Source organism: Notothenia rossii, assembly GCF_949606895.1.
Source record: "Notothenia rossii genome assembly, chromosome: 6".
NCBI lineage: Eukaryota > Metazoa > Chordata > Actinopteri > Perciformes > Nototheniidae > Notothenia > Notothenia rossii.
The window spans coordinates 77,418,592-77,437,671 of record NC_136909.1 but is presented as its reverse complement, the minus strand read 5'-3'; the positions used below and the strand labels follow the sequence as shown (position 1 = coordinate 77,437,671).

At 40.9% G+C, this 19,080-nt stretch overlaps 1 protein-coding gene and 1 long non-coding RNA gene across 3 annotated transcripts; one reads left to right on the top strand and one right to left on the bottom strand.

The window, feature by feature from the left end:
* Nucleotides 1–85: 85 nt before the first annotated feature.
* Nucleotides 86–4,130, bottom strand: ikzf5 (IKAROS family zinc finger 5). Its single transcript, XM_079689784.1, has 3 exons — nucleotides 3,431–4,130; nucleotides 2,827–3,000; nucleotides 86–2,748 (listed from the first exon to the last, which is right to left on the bottom strand). The coding sequence occupies exons 1-3, from the start codon at nucleotides 3,561–3,563 to the stop codon at nucleotides 1,790–1,792; spliced, it is 1,266 nt and encodes a 421-aa protein (XP_079545910.1). The 5' UTR covers nucleotides 3,564–4,130; the 3' UTR covers nucleotides 86–1,789.
* A 23-nt stretch (nucleotides 4,131–4,153) lies between these two features.
* Nucleotides 4,154–18,475, top strand: LOC307044498. Of its 2 annotated transcripts, none has more exons than XR_013809652.1 (3): nucleotides 4,154–4,194; nucleotides 5,360–5,467; nucleotides 17,438–18,475. It is a non-coding gene; the product is annotated as an uncharacterized lncRNA (long non-coding RNA). The 2 variants fall into 2 exon arrangements; XR_013809653.1 differs by lacking the exon at nucleotides 4,154–4,194 and adding an exon at nucleotides 4,212–4,401.
* The last annotated feature ends 605 nt before the right edge of the window (nucleotides 18,476–19,080 follow it).

Here is a 19,080-nt window from a genome sequence, read left to right as displayed (position 1 = left end):
TTTAAATATCCTAAACCCATGATAAAAATATCACTGTTATTAATTTCCGTACTTGAGAAAAAGGATGACAGAAGACACAGTGCAGTAAGTTAGAAAACACTTTACTTATAAATTAGTAAGATTAATCCATCTCACAATGAAATGATTTGCCATCCCAGAGGGGGAGAGTGATCGCCAACAGGCTCAACATCCACTGTTACCTATGAACCTACGACACAGAGAACATAAGGCAGTCATTACAGGATGCTCCCAGTACTGGTAAGCATGGCAACAAGGAGGTGGTCCTAGAAACAGTAACTATGTTCTTCACGCATGTTGCTAAGCAACAAACAACAGTACCCAAGACAAAGAATAATCTTGCTGATGTAGCAGTTTCACTGCAACATTTGCTTTTTTCGACACTAAACATCTACCAACCGACTCAGAATACAATACTCAGTAAATATTCAGAAAAGCACTTTAAAGGATCCGTATGATAGATGGGGAATCTTTGTCTTATCACAAAGGCTAAAACTTGGCATCCCCTGTGCTACGTGGCAATTCTGAAAACGTGTTCACATGAGACACAAGACTTGGTGATTCTGTCCTAAACACTGGATATTAAAGTGACTTCATACAATATCAAAACATCAGAATGGGACAGGACGTGATTAAAAAGATATACAAAACCATTTAAACAAAAACAAGTGATGTGACCATGATGCTGGTCAAGGAAGGGCACTGTGTGAAGGAACTCCCGACGTCTACAACATGTAGTTTGACAAATCAGATCACAAACCACAGTTACAAACGTTGGCCATCATTTACTGTGAATGCCATAAATATATTCCAACGTTTTTTTAGCAGCAATCTTGGAGCAGGATTTTGGCAAAAACAAATCATGGCTACCAACAAATAATTACAAAGGCCCACACTTTTTTCTAAGGTTCCAGGCCCTTTACGTTAAGTAGAAACAGGATATGTAAAGAAGTAACAGTCCTCTATACAGTATCTTGGACCAATTAAGGTGACTATGTCAGGCACTGCAAAGAAATAGAAGTAATGCACTAAATAATGAAATAATTTCAACAAGGCTTTAGTAAAATCACTCAAGGCCAACAGGTTCACTGCTGTGTCAATAACATCCGATCAACCTTTAGAAATAGCTCCAGTAGGGTTGAGAATGTATTTGTATTTAGCTAAAAAGGGACATGCTGTTAAAAGTGGAAGCCAATTTCATGTGTGATATCTTTTCCTATACCAAAAAGATCACACCTGTATTCGGTCCGTGTTTTAGCCATTTTACTCTAAATCCCAAACCTGGAACATGTTGACCATTTTTCTAAGGTAATTCATCAGGCTTTTTTTGTCAGCTACCATAGTGTTGCATGGTATCGCATTGGAATTACATATGTGAAAGGTTAAGGTCACACGAGTTATGCATTTTAAAAATTCAAAAGGCAATTTCTTTTCACATGTATTAGGAATTTGGTTGTCTATTACATAACATATGGTGAATTGGTTCAGCTAAATAGAGAATCTTTTTTTCTGATTTACAACAGTGTGTAAATGTAAATCCCTCCTTTACTACAAATACATTCTCAACCAGTGGAAAACACTGATCATCCCCTCATAATACACTTGAATGGGCACCTACAGGTATACAAAATGAAACCCTCTGAATGTTGCCATTTTATAAGTACAACTTTCAAAGGCTAGGCTACATCAAGGCCAAGTCAAAGACCAATAAATAATATAACTATGGAATTAATAAAACAAGGCTGTCCAATAAAAGTTATTTTTTGTTCCATCACTTGTGCTGTCCGCGGGCAAAGTGGCAGGCGAAGTCATACTTGCTCTTGCTCTTGTGGCCGCAGATGTTGCACTGGAATGGTTTCTCGTAGCCGTGGCAGCCCATGTGGATAGTATAGAGGATGTTGTCGGGAAAGTAGATGTCACAGTGCTGGCAGTGATGCAGCATGTGGAGGTCCTGGAGTGGGACAGACAGGCCTGGGGCCGGCGTACTGGGTTGGCTGTTGGAGACACTGGGGGTACTTGTGCGCCCACTGTGCTCGCTGCAGGGTCCCCTCCCAGGGCTGCAGGTGATGTGGGGGGGGCCCCTGGGCTCTGGGGTGATTGGGGACGAGCAGGAGGCGTGGGCCATGCTGGCTGAGACAGCTAAAGGAGCTGTGGCAGGGTGGGGCTGCTGGATGAGGAAAGGCTTCTCATCAACGATAGACTCTGCTCCTGGAGACATGGGGGGTTGATTCTGGGCCTGGGACTCTGAAGGGAGACTCGCCAACTGGCCTGCCAGGGTGGACAGCTGATTCAGAGGGTTTTCCATAACCATGTCTTGGTGATGGTGATTTGTGGAGTGCCCATCGTCGATTGTGCGACCCTGATTATCATACGACTCTTGGCGTAAGTGGGGCAGCTCATGGGAGAAGTCGTTCACATTGTCAGCTTTGTGCACCACCATAGAAGGGGGGCTGAAGTTGATGAGGAGCCGGCGGCCATAGCCCAGTGAGCTGGCTTTCTTCTGTAAAACACTCAGCATCTTCTTGTGGGAGAGTGAGCGCGCACCTTTCATTGGCAGCAGTTTGTGGCGTCGACGGCGATGGTGCGACAGGTTGCTACGGTCACTGCAGCGGAAAGAGCACAGCTCACACTTATAAGGCTTCTCGCCCGTGTGAGATCGCATGTGGGCCTCTAGGTGGCGCTCATAGGCCGAAGCAAATGGGCAGAGATGGCAGCGATGAGGTTTCTCTCCTGTTTGAAAGAGAGAAACAGACTTAATAACAAAACAATGTCAATGACATTCCCTGAAACTAAAGTATCATCACTTACCTGTGTGAATTCGGATGTGCTCAATGAGTCTCGCTGTGCCTCTGGTAGCATAGTTGCAGTAGCGGCACTTGAGCTTGCCATCATAGGTCCTCTCAAAACCATCCACTAAGATCCCTGAGCTGTCCTCCAGAGACATTTCCACTGAGGGGTGATCCAGTCCATTCTGACCGCAGTCTGCACAAGCACATAAACAGGATCTTTTATAAAAATGAAATGTCACCCCTTACAAAATCTAATTATATTCAACTATCTACTGAAAAAATATTTAGGATGGGATTCTTTTTTTTTTTATGAGCTCTATAACTGCTTTAGACTCAATCCTACAGCTGTCACTCCTGTTGGTTGTAAAATAACATATCGTATTATACTTTAGTAACATTTGTGCATTAATGCATTGAAACACCGATTTATCATAGACTTATTGAAGGAATATGTAGATGACCATGCCTGTTAACTAGATATTTGAAGTCAGATATCACATAATACGTATAGGTGCATCTGTCAGCTGCTGGTCTAGATACAACTGTATCAAATACCACCAAATCCAGACACAACTGCTGAATATTGCAAAAATGTTAACAATAAAAGACAGATATCTGGTTACCTGGTGGCAGCTCGTCCGCCTCCTTGACGCCGCTGACAGAGCCTGATATCATGTTGACATGCTGGGTCTGCTGGCTCAGATACTCCTGGAAATCCTTCACAAAGTCAAGCGTGTCTGGCTTTTCTTCGCCCATTGAAAGAAAGTGATGAAAATACCCAACACTACAAACACGTATTGACTTTAATTACTGAAGATCGTAAGTGAATTGGCATGAGGTCCGAAAAATGTAGCTAAGACGTTATTTGAAAAAGTCACAGTATCACAATAGCTGAATTTTAAAGACCACATGCAGGTAACTTGGTTAGATGAAGGCAGTTTTGTTTGTTTTGGTTTAGAAAGCCGTGTCGACTGTATCCAGACACACAGACATGATAATCCTGGAGATGTGTGATTGACAAGCAGGAAATCGGGGCGATCCAATGTGTGGTCGGTCGCTCCTACACACCGCTCCCCATCACCGTCATGTTGTTACCAAAGATACGCTATCAGACAGCTAACGTTAGCTTATCTTTGAGAGAAAAGCATCTTTGTCAACAACAGCGCCGCTATCAAGTCGACACGGTCATTATTAACACAGACTGTACGCGTTTCAGTAAATCCCAATGAGTGCCACTTGTTTTATGGGGTTTTTCACCCGAGGTGCTTGCTTCAATTCACGCGAAAAGACAACCTGTTAATCAAAACAATAAGGCAGGGTGAAAGTTCATTTAGTGTGCGTCGGTGAAATCATTCCCGCCAAAAACTCGATGTAACTGCGAAGAAAGGTTCCTATCAGTAACGATCTAACTTGGGTTGACATAAAACAGTTATACAGTTGAATATATTGTATGAAACCGACAACATATTATTATCCAATGCTTGTGAAGTGTACAATGAATCGACAACGAACTTACCTGCCGGTTTTCTGTGTCAGGAGACCGAATAAATCAATGTTAGTAGCCGTCAAGGCCTAAAAACGGGTCACAGTATGGGTAAGATACAGTTAGTTATAATTAACATAGTATTTTTTAAAACATAGACTTCAAGTTTTGGAATTGTATCAAGGCCTCGAGTTAAAGTACGTTTAAACAATTGTAAGAAGCTGTGCTTTCCAAAAGTCTACAAACAAACATTTGTTTGTTAGCTAAAACTCATCGGTTACAAATTAGATACTTTTAGCACCGCTGAAAGATACACTGTGTAATTGCCTTTCTGTTAAATATTATGCAACTTTGTTACTGATTATTTTCAGAATTCATTCAACCAAGTCTGATGAATGCAAACATTTTGGTTGGTATCTGCTCTTTAAATGTAAGGGTTTATTTCTGAAGGAACTTTTTTTTGGACAGCATATTGGGAATTAGTGATTTATGGATTCATACTGTCATTGTTTGCATATACGAGCTCAGTGGTATTTTTTTCACAGACATATTGAATTGAAACACTGCTCTCTTACAAACTAATAAACTAATGAAGTTAACTTAGCATTTCTACACATCAGTGACATGACACATTTTCAGATGTGCAGTTTGCAATTATGCACTAGTGGTAAATGAGGCACAACAATTGCATTACTTTCAAAAGCTATTGACTCATTCATGTTTTATCACAATCAATAATTTACAAGTAAGCGCTTGGGGAAGATCGCATTGCCCCATTTGTGTCAAAGTTGTAGGAAAACCATTGAGTTGAAAATGATAAACGACCGAGCTCTGGTATCTATTTACTTCGTTACACCTGCTACTGTCAGAGCAATAGTATTCCATCACTAATGTAGACAAGGTCATTCTTTACTTTGTAACACGAGTCACATGTTTGCTGTTGAAAATTAATCTACCTAATAACTACACTTTATTCTATGTAGTAATATTGGCATCTGTATGAGCTGTTTGTGTGTCCATTTAGATAATTTCAACAATTTTAACTTACTTTTCTTACATTTTTTTACAGGTAAACTTGGTCCTGCATGAACACCTGCTGCGGCCTGGCTTCATGTTGATGTGTGTACACTTCAACATCTGGACACTAGATGGCGCACATGACTCAGTGGTGAAACAGGTACTTCCCATTCTGCCAGACACTGTTTTGAGGCTCCACATGATACAGGACACAAAGCTTAGACGTGTAGGCTTGTACTGTTAGTAGGGCTTTTTCTCTGACTTATCAAGATCACACAGAACGTGGCTATCACTGCACAGACATGGAGAGCTCAATGTACAGGAAGAGAGTCCCGTCTGTCAGCTGCCAGTCCCCGGGGACAGCATGTACAGGAGCGCTGGAAGACATGACAGTCGACCCCATCAGTTGAACCATGACCACAGTGAGCGGCCAATTACATCACCTTCTAACAGCCTGTCCAAACTAATGTTATTTTATTGCAATTTAATTATGCTCAGGTTTCCACCAGGGCCAGATCCTGTTGAATAATTTACACACAGCCACAATGATTTGTCGCATGGAAGAGACAAAGTGCACACTTCCCTGTGCTCTCTTATGTTTCAATAGTTTTGTTTTATGTTATATTATTAATCATTAATAAAATATTCTTATGTTGTATTTCCAACTAAGCATTACATGCAGTAAGAACTGATGAAGCTTTTATAATGAAGGGCAGATTTATTAAGACTTAATATACTTAAGGGGAATAATTGGTTAAATGTAATTCTGCATTAAAGACATGTCCACCGCACACTATATTAAGCTGTTCTTTTAAAGGGCAGTGAGTATTTATTAATGAGACCGAGAGCAGGTAATACTCTAATAGGGCTTACTGAGGCTGGCATTTACACCCAATAATGCGTTGGTCACACTGATGGAAACCTGCATATAAATGGCTTCAGCTGTGTTGAAACTGTAGCTGTAGTATATCAAACCCACTAATCCAACATTTCTGTCTATGTTGACACAATTGACACAATTACTCATATACTTAACATTTTGTAAAGGCCTGACTTGAACTCGAAACCTTCACAAGACTAATCTAAATAATATGAGCAAGTTTGAATATACACACAGGCTCATGGAGAATGGGCTCTGGGACTACACCTGTCTTTGAGAAGGTTGCAGTGTTATCCACTTGCTCTGATTCACATTTAAAAGGCCTGAATGAAAAGGTTCCCTTCTCCTCTTAACCGCTTGATTTACAGGCTGTTTGTGGTTTAACGCCACACAAGACAATTGATTTGCTCCTCCTTTCTTGAAAGAAATTGGAATTTCATTTAGAGAAGGTCTTAAGCAGTTTTTAAAGACTTGGTGTCATTTGTTGGGCCTGTGTAAAAGCTGCATTAGAGATTACCCTCCTGGAAAAGCTTTTTAATCCTAGACAAGTGCAGCCATAGTAACGGTAGACAGGAGCCTCTTGGAGGCAGAAAGGTGAAGGGGGACTTTGACAAGATTTATTCTTCTCCTACTGAGACTGTTTCTTTCTTGAGGTCTCCTGCTCCACGAGGAGCATTTGAAAAAGAACCAAGAGGTGGGGGATAGGATAAAGGAGGTATATATTAAGCTTTTCTTTCCTCTCACCACTTAATTTCCTTGCAGGCGCGCCTCGCGCCGTTGTAATGAATGTAATTGCCGCCTTTGATGAGAATGCTATTATCTGGATCACACTTTACATGGGCAAACAAGACTGCCCCTCCCTCTACCTCCACCTCCCATTTAACTCAGCAATGAGACCCCCCAATTATACAGGGAACAAGTGGCTTTTCATAAAGCCAGTGTGTCGCTCTTGATTGGTGAGGCTTGGAGCCGGCTACATGTGCACAAAGGATAGATTAGATTTGATATAGGCACACCAAAAACCCCATTTCCTTGATTAATTTCCTGCATGCCTCACAGAAAGGACCCACTCTCTCCCCGCTGAATTCTATCTCTCCTTTAAAGCAAATTTTCATCTTTTGATAGATTTGGCAACTCAATGGACAAACAGACCTTTTATTGACCTAAGTTTGACCACAGCTGTCTGGGCTTCAGGAGGGAATAGCAGTGAGAAAGAGACATGTTTCCCTTCAGTGTGGGAGGATGGGCTTATTTTTCTTATAAAAAGAGTCTTTGTGGTGCTGCTGCCCTCGCCCAGGATCAACTCACTTTTCATGCTGATCTTTTTGTGCTCTCATATCATTACCCTCAGCACACACACACAAACACAGGTTGTTCGCTCATTCTTTCTGCGTCTTTCACACACCCACACACGGACACACAGAGGCACGCTAAACACCCATTTGATAATAGTGGCGAGCAGATATGATGGGACTTTATGAGGCGATGCGCGATAAAGCTGCTGTCACCTTAGGAAGTGTAAGTGTTCTTCTGACTGCCTTATTACCGTATTAAAGCACCACTCGACGCATCCACACACACCTCAGCTTGGCTCTGACAACTCGTCATGATTCTGTCCAATATTCCACCAGGCTGAAATATCGAGAACAATCAAATAGACTGTCACAAGTGACAAATTATACTATTACTCCTCAAAGATTGTCATCCTTGAAATGTATTCATAGCCATTTCTTCTTTATCGGTGAGTGATTACTCCTCTAAGCAAGCAATTCCCCAATGATAAATTGGTAATCAATTCATTTGACTATTATGCTTTGGGAATGGCTCCACGGGATTGGCAGCATTGGTCACTCTTATTCACATGCATATATATATCCAAAACTAACACTCGTAGTGCTGCTGGGCTTGATGGATACTGGCTGCCTGACCACCTGACTCTTAAAGGTTTATTCCATCAGAAACAGGTTGCCATCCGGGCCCAGTCAAAGAATTGGCCAATATTTTTGACTGAAGTGCCATTTTAGCTGTATTTATTTGATAGGCCTGCTACCAAAACCACGGGCCACAAATAAAGAAGATGGTATGATAGCTTTTGACTGGCCAGCTCGCTGCCGACTCGAAATGAAGTGTCCAGTTGTGAGTTATCGTGGCCAAACGTCATTTGTACAGCCTGAAAAGTGGGGACATTTTTCTAGCTTGTCACTCTCTGGCTATAGCTCATTGTCCTGAATGATGCCTCTGAACGCACAGTTGCCCTAATACGAGCATTTCACTCTTACCGCAAGAGGGCCCATAATGGATTAGCCTGTCTATAGGAAGATAATATAGTGCGTCCACTGGCACATCTTCAACGGGTCACAGGAGTATCAACTCTCCGCATGTCTGCTCACATCTAGTACTGCTCGTGTTTTCAGCCGTATTTTCATGCTTCTGACTGAAACAAAACAAAGGTCCTTTTTTCTTTTTTGGGCTGCAATTTACGATTACTTGTATCGATAAATCTGCCAATTAGTTTGTAGATTAATTTATCAATTCATTGTTTTGTCAAAATAGCCAAAAAGAATACATTAAAGGATTTTAAAAATAACAAATGCAAAGACATTCATAGTTACATTCACATAAAACATCCATCAAATCCTGCATTTTTGGAATTTTTGATTAAATGTTTTTTTCACATTTTGTTTTCACCGGAAGTGACTTAAAATAAGATGTATGTAAAGAAAACTCCTGAATTAATGATAGGATACAGAACGACTACATCTTGTTGTCATGCCTTTTCATTTTATGTCAACAGTTTACAAATATTGTATTGGCAAATATTGAATTGTGAATTTTGTGTTATTTTAAATGGCAGAATTACTGACCTCCTAAAGGTAAAATACATTTTTCAACTCCTTCATGTTCATATTTTGAAAAGGTACTAAATAAACAAGTTTTTTACAAAGCTAAATTATGTTCAAAGGGATGTTTAAAAAAAATAAAATCCCTATAATATATTAATATCATGAACAAAACTGGTCTCGGTATTTCTTGGAGAGCTCACAGGTTAAGCAGCTCTAAGTTAGCTGTAGTTTTGATCTGTGGATGGAGTAAAGAGGGGCCTGAACCGGACAGTCTTGTTAATGTGAGGGAAGTTTTAGATTAATGAGACTTCTCTGCCTTTTTGAGGGTATTGATCAAACCCAATCTGGCCAGGAACGGTTTGCTCCCCTGCTGTAATATTAATAATGTATCAACATCATGAACAAAACTGGTCCCAGTATTCCTCAGGGAGCTCACAGCACTAACAACTCTAGCACACTCTAAATTAGCTGTTGAGTTTTGATCTCTGTATGGATCTGCTGGAGTGGCTGTTGAGTCTGGGCAAAGAGCGCTCTGAATTGGACAGTTCTGCTAATTTGAGGGAAGTTTTAGATTAGGCAACTGCCCTTTTTAAGGGTATTGATCCAACCCAATCTGGCTGGGAACGATTTCCCATGTTCCCCCTGCTGTGATATTAATGATTAGCAACAACATGAACACAACTGTTAGCTGTGTTCCTCGGGCCACCTACGGGAGGAAAAACTCAAAGATCCGAGATATGTGAGGCCAATTAAAATCTGCTGTTTCATTTTGATCTCTGTATGGATCTGCTGGAATGACTATTGAGTCTAAGAGACTGAAATGGATGGTGTTGCGAATGTGGGGGGAGTTTTAGATTAATGAGCTTTGAAAAGATTTCAATTATTTGAGTGTAAACATACTTAGGAATTACATTCATGACTAAAATATCAAAATACAGTTCAAGGCATTATATTTTTTGACAAAAGTTTCAAAATAAAACAAACAAAAAGCACCTCAGTAGACTCACAGTTAATAATGAAACCACAAAGACCATAAACCCTTGCTGCCCTGCTGTTCGGTTTGTCCTTTTGAAGTTAGTGACATCACCGGAGGCCGTAACTGCAGATCCTGTTGATGTGTTTGAGTTGTATATGCTGATTTCAATGCAAGGAAATACATAATATTTCAATTTGTAAGTGTGATTCGACCTAGGCAACAACATTATTAGATACCAGGGCATGGAGGGTCTCCAACCACAGTAAAGCCAGTTGGGGACTCCCTCTTGTTCTTGTATATGCACATTAACAATAGTATAGAAACAAACATAGAAATGAGTTTCAGCTTCAGCCCCAGAAACACAGCAGCCTCAGTTTGAAGCGGCTCCATCTCTCGCCCTCCTGCAGGCATCGTTAGCCAGACGATGATGGGAGCAACCAGGGCCATAATGGGAGGGTTGACTGACCCCTGACCCCCTATCGATCCGCTGGCTGTGTCCAGCTGGGCCTCCCCAAACCCAGTCAGCTGGAGAGGTGTTTAAAAGCTACCACCCTGGCTCCCATTCACTCCGCTACACACTCATTAATTACATCATTTACCTGTGACAGTGACAAACCTGCCCGGCCACGCTGTGGTTTATTAGGGTCACTGTATACAGCCCAGGCCAAACCCAGATCAAAAGAGTGTGTGTGTGCGTCTGTGTGCAATGGGGAGTGAAAGAGCCCATCTCTTACTGTATGGGATTATGAGTATAGATGCATGCTGCAAAGGGGAGTGTGACTGCTTTGTCCTGGCCTGTCGAGCTCCTTAGTGGGGGAGTTTATTTTGATTTATTTGATGTGTTGAAAGACAAAGATTGCCAATTTTCTTGTACAGACAACAATATGAGTATAGATTCCAGAAACACAGTGGAAGAAAAAATCACAAACAAAACCCCCCTGCAAAGTTTATCATTGTACACCTTGTAAAACACCTCTCAGGCAACGGCATTTGACATGTTTTTGGATGTAATATAAAATCTTGCGGATTTAAGAGCGCTTTCTTTTTTTATGTCTTCTCTGTTTTTACTTTCAACACCTATTTGCTGACTCAGTTCTTGGCCGGTCTTTGTTGTCTTTGCTGCTCAGGAGCAGCTGGATGTTTGTTGCCCGTTCATTCCTCAAGTTGTGTTGCTGCCTTTGCACGGCCTCTTTATTCTGCAGGTGTCTCCGTTCTACATCCACCTAAAAATCCCCCCCGTTCCTGTGCCTTCACCCCTCGATCGTTTCCCCTCTTTCTGCTTCCCCTCCCTTTTCTCTTTACTGTAACCCTCAACACAATAAAATACCTCTGGTTTCCTCTTGCCATACCTTTCCCACTACACACTGGTATTTCAATCTCGACTCAATCGAGAAGGCTGACCTGCAGATATAAAGAATTGGCTTTAAGGCTTTGGAAATGGAACTAAATCTGCTGCAGGTCACACTGGGGGAAAATAAGCGGCAAATGTAAGTAAGCATGAAATAGTTTTTCATAAATAATCCAAATGACAGCAGGCTTTCTAATGGTGCCAGGGGGCTGTAAAAGAATATGTTGCCAATTTCTCCCCTATTAAAGTGAAATAGAAAGCCAAATACATAACAGTGCTGACGGAAAAGTTGCATACCTGGGCCCGTTCGAGTGGAGATTGAGGACACATTTGGGTGTTAGAGGTAGTTGTAGTTGGAGGAAAGGTGGGGGAGTGATTGCTAGCCTTACAGTGGAGGTCTTTCCGCTGCAGGAAAAAGAATGCCCCTTCGTCACATCAGATCAATTGGTCAATAACTGCCCCTTTTTCCTGCGTGTGCTCAGGTAGGCAGCTCCCATCTGTCTCTGTGCAATGTTGATTTGATTTGCACTTATGTTTTTACAAATAATCAATGCTCCATTTTGACCAACAAACAGAACATGTCATCAGAGAGGGAAAGGAAACCAGAAACAATGAAAGAAGTAAGAAATATTAATAGGAATGCATTGACAGAAAATAAAATTCCAGAGCATCCCTGCATGATTTAGAAAAGTCTAAAAAAAGAGAAGAATCATTTAGGGTAGGGATCCAAATCCTTCTTGGTAACCATTGAAGGAAGTATTCATATTCTTTACTAATCCAACAATATACATTTTCTATTACAATGTACTATACCTATGTAGATATACAAGGATTATTGACAAAATGTTAATTCTCTATTTTAAGTAGAAAAGGTACTCCCTGTAAAGTAAATAAATGCTTTGATTTTCACACTAGGTGTGTGTGTGTGTGTGTGTGTGTGTGTGTGTGTGTGTGTGTGTGTGTGTGTGTGTGTGTGTGTGTGTGTGTGTGTGTGTGTGTGTGTGTGTGTGTGTGTGTGTGTGTGTGTGTGTGTGTGTGTGTGTGTGTGTGTGTGTGTGTGTGTGTGTGTGTGTGTGATTTGAAGTCCCCTTGAGTCAGAATCTGTTATTTATTGCTATTAAATGGTTAATTTTCCCTGGTGCCCTGAGGACCTTGGGGTGCGTTAAGATGTGTGGAATATAGCGTTGTCAGGGCTCAGTGTGAATGCTTGATGTATTAGGAGAGCAGAGCCATTAAGAAATGATGCTGGTGCCTCGTATGTTTTCTATTTTTACTTAAACTGAAAGAAAATGATGATATCCCTCAGATGAATGTTATTTAATTTTATGATTGGATAGCATTTGATTTAGCTTCCAGGTTCCATTTATGTTATATTCATGTTCTCTCCAGACAGGGCCCTTACTTATCAACCTGTTTTAAGCTTAAGTGAATAGCCTTCTCGCAAGCTGAAGAATAAAAGTTGTTTTGACTTGAATATACTTTTAAATGTAAGAGTGCTCTTAACAACGTTCAAGAAAGGATCTTAAATGGCTGCATTACAGGGACACATTTCATCATGTACCTCCTGAGACATATGTTCTGGACTGAGCGTAACACATTGGTGATTATGATGTTCAGAACAGGATAGTCTGACTGAATTATAGCGCTCCTTCTTTTTGAAAGGCTGTCTGAGTTTTCTTTATGTCATGTGTTGATTGCTAATGGATATATAAAGGGTTTCAGATTGTTACTGAACTGAAGGAAGAAAATAGTTATCTTTCACTAAACACTTTTTTTATCAAGAAGCACAATGGAAAAGATGTTAAAGTGGACCTATCATGCTATATTTGAATAATATAGTGTAGGACCATACCTATAAAAGGCATATTTATACTTTTTATTTTTCAAAATACCAAACAGATCATGCATTTTAGCCATTCCTCATTTCACTCAATTTAACACTGCCTTTGCATCATGGGCTGATTCTGTGAGAACAGCACCATCTACAGGTCTGGCATATGTACTACAGCGTCTCCAGCGCTTTCCAACGGCAATGTCCGTGGCTGTCTCCTCCTGATTGGTGGAGTTGGCCCAATAGCCGTGGCGCCACTTCTGTGACGTCATAGAAGTGTTCAAATCTGGATCAGTCTGTATCAGATCCGTTGCAGCCCCTTTTTAAGAGATTTGGGTATGGAGGAAAATAGAGAGGGTTGTGTTTTCTGACACTTGGTGAGTTCCCTGGAACACCGGGGACACATATTCATGTATAAAAGACGTACAAAAGTGCATTTTGCATGATAGGTCCCCTTTAATATAGTCTATTTCTGCTCTGGGCATAATCACACAACCACTTGAGATGTTCTGTTAAATGTGCCTCTAACGCTTAACAGGGTCAACTTGGAGGGAACAGACGTCTACCAAGGGCAAATGTTCCCTAAAGTGAGCAATAATGCTTGTATCCACTTCCTCTTCACAAAATGAATGACCTAGCACCAATTTTCCCCGAAAGTGTGCCAGTTTTTCTGTAATCCTGCTGATAAAATAGACAAACTAACAAAAGAAAGGAACCAAAACATAACCTTCATGGCCGAGATAATGAGTCTAGTTCTTCACACTCTGCGAATAACATGTGTGTGTCTTTGTATGTGTGTGTCGATGTCTCTGTGTGTGCCTCTCTTGTCACTCTGCTCAAGTTTCCTCTAATTAGGCGGTCCTGACAGCTGCTGTAAGAGGCATACTAATCAGCTGACAGTAATAGCACTCTTTACCACCCTGCGACACAAAAGAGGGAGAAACGAGAGCAAACAAACACCAATTACTGTCCGTCATGAGGAGGGGAGCAATCATGTTTGGGCACTCTTTGTGATCATTCGTTCCTTGTTACACTCGCAGACCAAACAAGAGGGTCAGCGGAGTTGCGTCCACGGGGAGGATCCAAGTATTAGTGTCAAATAGGAAACACACCATTTTTGTTCTGTGACTTGCAGTGTGAGACTCTGTTGAGTGAAATGGTCTTGTTCCTGTTCGGTTTTGGGGCGTTTCCTTGTTTGTTTGAACACTGTTAGTCCGATAGCTGCAGGGGTTCTGCTAAGCCAATGGAAAAACAGAAACAGCTTAAGTGCTATTAGTTTTGATTGGTAAGCAATGTGCCCCGAATTCATTAGCCGATCTATCAGTAATCAATGTTGTCCCATTTCTAACCCATGAGCTGAATCTCAATCCATTTCCTCGACTGTCGCAGACGGGACAAAACATTGACCTCAGACCTTCACATGCTGTAGCCTGACGATAAGATCTGGTTCCTTTTTTAATGTAGAGTTGTGTCACATTGTAGTGGAGCGCACACATCAGTCTCATCCGATACGGGCCGCTTCAGAGACTGTCTGCTGCCCGTGGATGCACCCCGTCTGGTTCCCACAAACTCTGATCGGCTCTTTGGGGTCTAAGGTAACACTTTCTCATCCCTTCAGGGTCACATCCTTGATACCAACAGCTCCTTTAATTATGCAGTGACGCAGAGAGATCAGCTGTCGATGTGGATGTAGACAAGATAATATCGTGACACCGAGTGTGCATTACACTAGTGTCCTGGGTCAAGGCTCTGGGTCTGTAGCCAAGCTCTAAAGAGGACAGTACAGTCGGTTAACCTTTTAAGAATGCTTGAAATTCTCTCTGTTTGGGTTGACATTTCACATTCTTTGATTTAAATGATGTATTTAATTTCAGATTAAAAATTCATAGTTTCCGACCTTTTACTTGTTTTGAAAACACCATTGTTCCGATGCACTTCAGTCTACGATTGAGTTCAAACAGTCTAAAAGTAAACCTGTGTAAGAACTGATTCGAACACTGCATTCACACACACAGGAACAAAGTAGTGAATAGTCTCTAGCCCTTCAGAAATATCATAGAAATATTACTCGGACGTTTTTTTGTTGATAATAACCCTTTCACAGTATGGGATAACGTCGTCTAATTCCTTTTTTTACCTTGCGGTCCATGTTGTACAAGTTGTATCTGCTTATGAAGCCTGTTTGCGTTCTGCCTGGACATTGCGAACATTTTCTTAGACTTTCTGAACTTTTCCTTGTTGTGGTGCTAAGCAACTTTTGAATCTCTGCAGCTCAGAGTAAATAGTAGCCTGTCCCTGTCCCAGCATTGAGTTATCACACCATAATTCAGTAAGGGTTTAACCAGGCTGTGCTGCCAACGGGGCTCTCAGCCACCAGTAAGGGGAGCTCCACTACTAAAACCTACTGATTTGTTCCCTGGACATCATGATTCAGTATAGTCAGTTTAGTTTGAAACATTTGGTGTTAAAGATGTATTTGTGCATATACCCAAAACTACTCATTCATTTATATCAGGGTACAGTACAATAAGATACAGAATGATCTGGCAAACGTATGTAAACAAATATTGCATACAAAAAAGATTGTACTTAGACAAATAATAGAACATTTAGGTAAACATGCTTTTATTGCCAGGGGTTAAATGAGAAGATTGATACCACAAATGTATCTGTACAGTAAATATGTAGCTTAAGCCAGTAGAAATAGCATAGCATAGCATAGCATAGCATAGCATAGCATAGCATAGCATAGCATAAAGCAGCCAACAGAAGTCCAGTGCATCCGAATACAATTTGAATATTTGTCTTTGCACAAAGTAAAGGTACAATATTAACTATTTAAATTCCACGTTTTGTTTGAGTTTTGGATAGAAGCATGCAGGCAATAAGCCCAAGCTTCCTGTATTTACGCTAAGCCTCCTTGCTGCTGGCACAATCCACATCTCTACCGTGAAAACTCTAGTGCTATATCGGCAATTATGAGAATAACTGTATTTACCAACATTTCAAACTATTCCTTTAATATTTGTTTGCGCTGATTAATTTTCACGAGTGAATTATGTGATTAATAAGTCATGAAACAAACAAGTTCCTCTTTTTCTTTCACTACGTATTTGGTTGAATGGGTTGCCCGGGTCACATTTAGATATTGTAAAGTGGCTCTGAATAGCTCCCTTGGTTTCACAGTTCCAAATGACCCGCGATAATCAGGTCATTAAAATGAGCCCATTCTCCACATCTGACACACTTCCACTCCCGCCTCATCTGAATAACAAATCAGCTGTGGAGTGCTTCCTCAAACAGAAAAGGGAAAAAAAATAAAAGAGGGAAAACTGACTTTCTCTTTATTTTCAGGTTAACCTTATCTCTATATTCAGGAGCAAAGATGGTAAAAAAAAAGCTAGAGGGGGGTAAAAGGTCCTGTCAAAAGTGCCAGTGCCTGTGTGAAAGTACCCGGTTTTCTTAATTCATCCCTTAGGACCGGATAAGTCTATCAATCTGTTAAATTGGAAAGCCATTAGGTGCTCTGGTTTATGTGTTTCAAGCTGTTAACTAGAGGCTGATTGATTGTTGTTCCTTTGATGGGATATGCTGATCTAATCTCACTGTGTGCACGTTTGCAATAAATTACACAATTCATTCCCCCCATTTAGAGGGGGGGTATCACACCTCGAGGCATGCCTACGCTCTGCAGGCAAAGAGCAGGGAACCTATTTTATGGTGCCATTTAGCCAGCAAGCTTTCAGCAATCCCAGCCTTCTTTCCAACCCCCCTCCCTTGCCCTCTACCCCTCCAAAAAATCGAAGCATAATCAAGGTGTATGTTTAGAAAATTTATTGTTATAATTTCCCCCATAATCTCTTCCATTTTCCGGGAGCCGTGCTGACATAGATCATCATCTAAAAAGAGAAAATGGATAGCAGTTTAAAATTTATCGGTCTTTGATTCTCAATTATACGTGTTTATGACTTCATCTGTCTTCAGTGACTTCAACCTTTTCCATTATGGTGGAATATTATTTGTACGGAATCCATTAAATTCACAAGGCAGGACTCTAATGGTGGGGCTGCAGCGATTTGCAGAGGGAAAAGTTTTGAAAGGTTGGCTTTAGGAAAAGCGTGGCTGTTATGACACAAGAAATTGCTTTATTGATGGTCTGCTCTGCTGCCTGTGCATTTGGCCATTTGTTACCCGGCCCATATCTATATCTCAGACTGACACTGATGAGAACTTTTTCTGTTGCCCTCTCCAGATTACCGACTTGTAATGAGACATACAGGCAGGCTGGGTAAAAGCTGAAGATCCACGGCAGAGTGTCTGAAGGTACAGATGCTGGATATTGAGGCTGGGTGCCTGGAGGGCTCGGACCATGCTGCTCATAATAGAGAAAAAAAAGGTACATCGCTCCTGTGACTGCTCCCATCCAAACCATACAGAGGTCATCATCTCTGCTGAGTAACAATAAAGGAAGAGAACGAGGGATACAATGTGGATACGATCAGGACAGGAGAGATATAAAGGAGAATGCATTTCTTATATGCCTATATCTAAAAGGCACATGCTCAGTTATGATGTTTCTCAAAGTGACCATGAGGGAAAATTACAGCAAGACTACCGTACATTTGCCAGAAGATCTGTCATTCCCCTCCTTAAATACATGCTGTTTCCTGTTTACACAGGAAGTAACAAGATTCCCTGTAGTCAAGTGTCCGCTGAAGTGTTCCAACCTGAATGACATTGAGCTCCTTCGACTGGCTGGTGCAAAGGGCCGACTAAAAGCTAATCAGGCTGTAATTCAAGATTCGCCCAGCCACTTACAATCAATACTCGCACAATCCCAATTAAAGCTTGCCGGGTCAATGGAGGGCCACCAATTCCTTTACAAGTTAAATGCAATACTTAAATCTAAAGCAATCTCAGTGTGGCCTTCAATGGTTTAATGGCTCGTGCCAACAGGAGTGTCCAGTTAAAAGTGCAAGAAGGATACAGCGTGGACAGGTTATAGTGATTAATACTTCCTAACCCCACAAATACGTGCACACTTTTTAAATATCATATTAAATGCAGGATCTTACTTGTAATGTAGCATTTTTACGAGTGGATGAAGTATCTGAATACTTTATTCAGTACTGCATTTGCTAGCTTTAGCTACTAGCTACTCAGAGGATTCAAAAGCACCAATTTGTGTAACTTGATGCATTCTTTTTGTATATACTTACATTTTGTTAAAATAAGTTATATTCAATTACTATGTGAGCTACTTTCATATCATGTACAAAAAATATATCAATAAAATGACTACTTTTACTGTTGAGTAGTTAAGTGCATTTTTCTTCAATAATACCTACTTACCTTTACTAATAATAATAGTAATAGGGTGTTATTTGAATACTTATAACAGATCTGAATACTACTCCTTAGACCTCACTGTCAACACCTCCACGCCACCCATTTCTCCCATTTCCCCTCCAGTTTTCTCCCTCCTGAGCTTTTGCCATTGCATCCATGTCTTCTATCACAATTTTGACCAACAGAAAGGAATTCTCACAAGATATCAAAACAAAAATCTATATTTAATATGGGAGCAATTACAAAGCGAAGTTGGCTGCACAGGGCCGTTGTCACCCGAGCGCGTGTTTTTCATCAAATAGGTCATTAGACAATGATGGATGTAAACCTATAAAGTATCTAAACTGGACCTTTTAACAAACCACGAGCAACACTATCATTTCTCTAATAGAACCTGCTGACCGTGTCATTCCCTCCTGCCATTTGTCATTTTTCCTTGTGAAATAATCAATATCTGGGCGCTTTGAAATAAATAATATAAAAGTCATAGTAACCTACCCGAGGAGCAACAAAAATAGACTTATGGAGCATTCAGAAGGCCGATGT

Coding starts and splice junctions, on each gene's coding strand:
- ikzf5 (XM_079689784.1), bottom strand. CDS start 3,563: ATGGGCGAAGAAAAGCCAGACACGCTTGACTTTGTGAAGGATTTCCAG. Junction 3,001..3,430: donor GGCGGACGAGCTGCCACCAG/GTAACCAGATAT, acceptor GTGCTTGTGCAG/ACTGCGGTCAGAATGGACTG. Junction 2,749..2,826: donor GCACATCCGAATTCACACAG/GTAAGTGATGAT, acceptor TCTTTCAAACAG/GAGAGAAACCTCATCGCTGC.